General features: G+C 41.9%; 1 protein-coding gene across 1 annotated transcript; it reads right to left on the bottom strand.

Moving 5' to 3' along the window:
* Positions 1 to 818: 818 nt before the first annotated feature.
* On the bottom strand, positions 819 to 6,817 carry LOC146189706 (THUMP domain-containing protein 1). Its single transcript, XM_084604473.1, has 4 exons — positions 6,400 to 6,817; positions 5,580 to 5,723; positions 4,802 to 5,062; positions 819 to 1,576 (listed from the first exon to the last, which is right to left on the bottom strand). Exons 1-4 carry the CDS (start codon positions 6,589 to 6,591, stop codon positions 1,118 to 1,120), a joined length of 1,056 nt encoding a protein of 351 aa, XP_084460599.1. The 5' UTR covers positions 6,592 to 6,817; the 3' UTR covers positions 819 to 1,117.
* Positions 6,818 to 6,820: the final 3 nt, after the last annotated feature.

Genomic DNA, 6,820 nt, shown 5'->3' with positions numbered 1-6,820 from the left:
ATTTTTTTTTTGCTTCAGACCTATGGAAAATGTAATTAACAAACTGCCAAAACATTAAATTTATTGTTACTGCAGTCTGTAACTGAACTCAAAGGAAACATACATAAGCGTACAACTCAATTTACTGTCTTAATGCACAAAAACAATGCCTGAAAACATCTTTTTCTTCTTTGTTTTGTTTATATGTTAGTCAAATGCATGGTGTAACCTTACACCATGGTCAATGAGCAGCAATCAATTAAGATGTTAGACTGCATGTCGGAGCGGCACATGTGCAAGGGCTTGGCCTGTAATGAAAATGGAACCCCTAAACCGTTCAGCAATGCAACGCACTCACCTTGCACAATCATCACATCAGGAGCAAGACAGACAGACCCCCTTGTCCTTACATCTTGCACAGTACACGATCCAACCTGATTATAGGAGCATTGAAATTGTGAATTCACTTCATTTTCAGCGAAATGATTAATACTGCAACCGTCCACTGCAGCAGAGTTGGAAATTGCTCAGAAGACTGAGGCCAAAGCTTGTGTACTACACGTCTCATGAGTCATGAGTGGCATACCGCTTGCATTACATTCATAAAATGCACGACTGCTCCTTTCCAAACTCGGAGGGCTTTTGCCGCTTTTTTTGCACTTTTCTTAAAAGCCTGTAAAGTTCCACATGGATATTGTAAAACATGCACGGTTACAGATTTCTAATAATCACCACTGTAAATATATTTGGCTTGCAATTCACTTCTGTATACTGCAAAGTTACAACTGTGCAGGAACACAAGCCGACAGTCCATGTATTCAAAACAAAAAAGGCCAGTCCTTACTGAACAAATGTTTAATCTTCAACACATGACTGATACTTTGCAGCCAGAATGACAAAACCAACAGCGACATAAGCCAAAATAAGATAGTGATGGAAAGATGAAACATGAGGAAAAAAAAACTATTGTAAGAAATACAAGTGTCAGATTTAAAGCTAACAAAAAAGATGGCAAAAACATTTTGGCCATTTAAATTATAACATTTTGGACACTTAATGCCCCATTTCTCAACTCTGTGAATCCTGCAATCTTTGGCCACAAGAAACAGCCAGTTTCCAACAACTGTGAAGAAAGCGTTCAGTCTCCACACGGCTTGGCAGTCTTATCTGAATCTATGTCATCACCATCTAATGCATCTGTCGAGAGTTCCGCCTCGTCTTTATTTGACGAAGGCTTGTTGTCATCCGGTTTGCCTGTAGTCTCTGCTGTGGCACTTCTGGAACCATCTACAGCCCCATCCCGATTCTCGGACGACTCCTCGTTCTTTTCACAAGGTGCATTATTTTCTTCATCCTTATCTCTCTCTGCGTCCTTATCTTCATCAGCATTCTTTGAAACGTCAGTAGCCGAATGGGATTCCTTTGGTATTTCTGCATTTTGCTGAGGCTTTGTCACTTCTAGCAAATTGTACTTTTTGAACTCTAGGTAGCGAGGCATCACTGAGATGCAACACACATTGTGCAGTACGTCCAGCATAAGCACGAGGTCAGGCTTGCGCAGTTCCCCGGTCCACCGTGGCTTGGCCGTCTTCACTGCCTGGAACAAAAGATTGCACATAGATAGTCACTATGATTTGTCCGCGCTTAGAGGCCCCTATGTGAGGTATTAGACAAGTGGGGAGCAAAGAAAATTCTATGTTTAAGTTTCAAGAAATGCACTGTGATGTACAGTACTATCAAATGTTAAAGGGAATGTGCTATCACGTGGCCTACGTGCTTCGCAAAGCTCTTTTGCTGACAACTGGTGAGAATGAGCGGCACCCAGTGCATGCGCAGGAAGAGTAAGCAGTGCTACTTACTATGCATGCGTCTTGTGATGTTGTTTGCCACTCACTCTTGTGGCACCACATTGCAAAGCGCAGCAGTCATGCAGTCGCATGTTCCCTTTAGCAGTGGACCATACTGTACACTCGGTCCCTATAACTTGCTTTACTAGGAACCCTCTTGAAGGCTTCACAGCAGTCATACCAGTCATAACAAAATAATACTCATAATGGGTCTTTTTTACTAATAACCCATAATTCTGCTGTAACAGGTCTTCAATTTATTAGTATTGCGTAAGGATACAACAATGTGAACTGCAAATGTAGTTCACAGCTAGCGCGAGTAGTGCAGTGGAATGGATGGAGTAAGGACTATTAGGAGTTGGCATCTCTGGACGAGTATTTTCCTTGACCTCCTGTGAGTGCTATATATTCACCACTGAAAGGTCGTTCAGATGCATACACTGGCAAGGCAGGCGCTGATTTCATAAATAGGGGCTGCTCAGCATTGTACAGCTAGTGCAGGCTACACAACTGTGAAAGGCAATTGCTTCAGGAACCCCTTTGCATTAATAATGACAACATTTGATCACTAAATTTTATTTCTTCCTTCTAACAGCCAACCTTGCTTCACAGAAAAATACTCTTGAACAAGTGCGCACGCCTTCCATTTTTCAGAGCAGCTGGAGCAGGCACAGATAGTTAAACGGACATCAGTCATTCAAGAGGAAATGAAAAGCGATTGAAAAATTAATTTCTTTGAATCCAAACAAGGATAGTCGAGATTTGTTGGACCATTGTGTAATTCACACAATGACAACTATAACTGGATACAATTCAGGCTTGCAGTGACCGCCACACAAAATTCCTCCATTAAAAAATAGTCCATTGTTCAAGCATTCCTCATTACCTAAAATAAAAAAAACTAACTTTCACATGAAATTAAAACCTCAATAATTTTGATGCCTCTTGCTTGTTTGATGAACCATATTTTGCAGTTTATAAGTCGCTTTCCTTTTTCTAAGTTTTTCGGTGTGGGTTAGACAATAGTGCAACTTATATAGAGAAAAAAGTTAGCCGCCACTGCAGGCAAAATTTTTTGCTAGTGCCTATGTCTAGTATCTATGTTTAAAAAGAAAATCAATGTGTAGAGCATGGAAAAGCTTGACTGATTATAAAGCTTTATCTTTTTGTACAATCACAATCGCAAAGCTTGATGCAGTGACACAGTGAAAGTGCATGCAGCCTCCAGATTTAGTTAAGCCGTACTTTAGATGGTCACCATTTCTACATCGCATGCTTTTGCTTTGCACACAATATGCGTTGTTCTTCAACACGACGCTGCCTAAGAGCTAAAGGAGCTTTTACAAGGCTAGATCATCGGTACATCACTGGATATGCTGTGCAAAGAATGAGACACTGGGCCGGGGTGACAGGCTGGCGGAGTGCTTCAGCCAATAAAAGCAAATAAAAATTAGGACTCTGCTTAAGTCAGCTTAAGAGCAGAAATGACGAAAGTCACTTTGTAGGACTATTTTCACTAACTGCATCATCATTGTCCTCATACTATTATCATCATTACCACTACTGTCATCATTTATGAACTATATGCACCGTAACTGTCACTGCTACTACCATCATTATCATTATCCCTAATTGCAGCATCACTACTATCATCATTATACTTAAATGCACAGTCATTGTCATTGCTCATAGTCATTGTCTACCTCATGGTAGACAAGGAGAATTACAACCTGTTTCTCATAAGCCTGGCTTTTAGTAGTGGTTTATGAGCTCAGATGGGCACTGGAGGGACAGAGGTTCGATTCCCAGTAGAGAGAGATTTTTTTAAGTGTCAGTTCATTCGAACATCTTCTGCGGACGCCCCCTGTCAACAGGAACATGACATACTTTCCATTTGCGCGCGGCTGCTGAGCTGCAAGCATGTATTTCCCCACATTCTCACAACAGGTGCGGTGGCACGTTTTTATGGTGCTTAAATTAAATGAATGGCTGTGTCCTATGCACTAATGCGATTCACGTGCAACTTTTTTTCAGAAAAATTGCCGTTTGCAGAGAGGTGCCACTTTATACTGTTGGCAAACATTAAAAGAAACCATTTTCAATTGCCACTGCAATTACAGCAGCAACACAGGCGTAGCTCATGGTTACCAACTGCTGTTTTTCTGAAGTCATGTCTGCATAATACATCTGTTCAAAGATGCATAATATGAGGGCAATAAGAGCAATTTTTATTTCCTTCCAGTTACTTTCAATAGCAAGGGTGCATATTAAAATAAACCGCATGAAACATTATAAGATCTTTCAATCATGACTGAAAGATTTACTTTTTGCATGATTTTGTTGCTGGTTAGAATGCATTGGCTCAATCAATATAGCCTATGCCAACATGGCCAAACCGAGCAGAAAGTTTACATCACAATAAACATCACTCTGAACTTGGTCATCAGCACTTCTATGCCACGAGCGACACTCAAAGCACAGGAGTTATGGTTTGGTTTATGCGATTGCCCGAGAGCGACTCAGGCTATGAGAGACACAGTAGTAGAGGGCGGCAGAAATTTTGACCACCTGCGGTTCTTTAATGTCAACTGATATCGTATGGCACAAGGGCGCCTTACTTATCACCTCCATTGACAAGTGGCTGCCGTGGCCGGGATTTGAACTCACATCCTTGGGTATAGCGGTCAAGCGTCCTAATCACTGTGCCACTGCAGCGGAGCGCATAGGTGTTATGGATAGTGCGTTTTGTTATGTTGGATTTTATGGGACATATGCAAGTGAGGCTATTATCTACAAAACAAAGATTAAATTTATCTGCTGTGCTAATGGAAGGAATAAATAACATCACTGGAGACATTTATGCAGTGAACAATGCTTCTAAATGTGCACGAAACACAGCAAATGTGCTAAAGAGGATATGCACTGCAGATTTTAGGAAAACAGCTATTTTTATCATTCTGCAAAGCAACCCTGACCTGGACTATCTCCATTAGCATGGGGTTGTGCTGTAAGTTGCTGTTGTGACGAATCTTCCCAGCAACCAGGTAAGTGAGCTCGGGCGTGGCTGAATCATCGTAAGACGCAAGCAGTGTCTCCACCGTCTTCTTCATGGTGTCGATGTGGGCTTTGCATGTCGTCTGCACAGGCAGTAGGCGCTGGATAAATCTGCTGCGCTGTTCTTGCTTAGTTTTCAGGTCCTCAAAGATAGCCGTCACCAGCCGCTCAGGGTTGTCCACCTGCGTTCGTTCCAGGAAAACATGAGCGTGCCATTTGCCTCTTCACAGTTCCCTTTTCTACCATAACAAAACAATGACCATGTGTATGCTGCATAGCATGTTTTAAGCCCATTCTTTCCTCTTTTATCAATAATTCAGTCAACTTGTTACTAATATGGGACTACATGTGCAGGTTAGATGCAACCTGCTTGAATATAGCTAACTGTATTGTCAATGAAAAGGCCCATCAAAAATAATATAACCTTGGAAAACTTGGCGGTACACAAAAACATCTGGTGCATCTCGCCAAAAACATTTTTTTTTTGTCATTCCAACATGTTTTTGTCATGCAGTATTCCTGCAGCAATTTGAAAGAAGCCGTGGCTGTAACTCCAAGCAATAGGGTTGTGCAGAGTGAAACAGTTTGTCTTACAATGTCAGGTTACCGGTTTCGCTTTCATGTTACTGCTGGACTGCCTTACTTGGTAACCGGGTACTAGACAAGTTACATCAATAAGTCGTTGACAGACTTTCTCACCGTTGTTGATATGAAAAAGTTTCCTGCCACATCTGTCTTTAACTTTTGGAAGCGACGAACTTTGTCTTTGGATTCCTTGAGCTCATTCAGTTCTGCAGCCAAGTCATCTTCGATAGACTGCTTACTGTCTGTTCCTTCTTGTTTCTTGAAGAGGAAAAGAAAGCAGAGCACGATGTTTAAGATTAAGAAATACACAAGACAATATAGTGCAACACAAAGGTACAAAAAAAAAATCAGTCCACTTTCATTTGAATACAGCTATGCAAGTGCCCGGAACAGCACTGAAGCTATAATAAAAAATATACACAAGTGACTACTACAATACATACATGGTGTCACAACCGGCATTCCCTGCAGCTCTGCCATATAATGCTGAAATTACCTCTGCGTTCTACTTCATGATTAAACAATAAATGATTACGTTCAGAACATGCAAATCCTGAGCTGAACTATTTTCCTCATATTTAAAGATTAGAAAATGGACCAAGAAGGTGACCCACATCAAGATGGAGGTTGTGAATTACTGTCACACTGCAGCTGTATGCCACATACGCCTGTCAGCTACAGCTCAAGCATTTTTTTTTTTTTCTTCTCATTTCCCAGGGATGCTGTAGGGTCAAAAGCAGTACTAACAGTTCACCCTCATTTTCATCTCTCGCACACAGCAGCGTCAAATTATCAAATGAAGCTGGAAACTTGCTCTCAGAGATGCGGCAAGGATATAATCGATTCTTGGTCTAAACATAATGGTCGGTTACGAAGGCGCACACTAAAAGCAAAATCAACTACGCGGCCAATCAGTGGAATTATGAGCACAAACTTCAGGTCCCCAGATTTTGTCGGCGTACTCGTTGAGCAACTCGTAGCAGTCCTGAGTGGCCTGGAACTCGCTCCGCTCGAAGGTTACGAGAAAACCCGTCATATCGGGCTCTAAAGTGCCCACTCGGCGCTTCTTGGTGAAGCTCTTGTAGTAGTTTTTCTTGCGTTTCTTGCTCTCTCCGCCGGCGCTCATGATGGGCTCGAGGTTGAGAAGGGCGAAAAAGTCTCGATTTATGAAAATGTGATCGGCGTAGCTAACAAGCACTCGATTCGTCAAGTTGCGCACAAACGGTAAGCAAGCCAAACGCAAGTGGCGAGATCGACGAAGTTGTGTGAGAAATCTAAAATACACCGCCTCATCCAGCCATGCTTCCGCGGCGCACCTTAGCGCGAATGCAGACACAAAATTGAAAACAAAAAAA

Source organism: Amblyomma maculatum, chromosome 5, assembly GCF_055883805.1.
Source record: "Amblyomma maculatum isolate TAMU_Amacu chromosome 5, ASM5588380v1, whole genome shotgun sequence".
Lineage (NCBI taxonomy): Eukaryota > Metazoa > Arthropoda > Arachnida > Ixodida > Ixodidae > Amblyomma > Amblyomma maculatum.
The sequence above is the reverse complement of the archived record's forward strand: the minus strand, read 5'-3'. Positions and strand labels throughout refer to the sequence as shown.

Excerpts from the sequence above, each read along its gene's own strand:
- LOC146189706 (XM_084604473.1), bottom strand. The coding sequence starts at position 6,591 with ATGAGCGCCGGCGGAGAGAGCAAGAAACGCAAGAAAAACTACTACAAG. Across the intron at positions 5,063-5,579 it reads ACTTTTTCATATCAACAACG|GTGGACAACCCTGAGCGGCT; the intron begins GTGAGAAAGTCT and ends GAACGAACGCAG. Across the intron at positions 1,577-4,801 it reads TGCTAATGGAGATAGTCCAG|GCAGTGAAGACGGCCAAGCC; the intron begins GTCAGGGTTGCT and ends CTTTTGTTCCAG.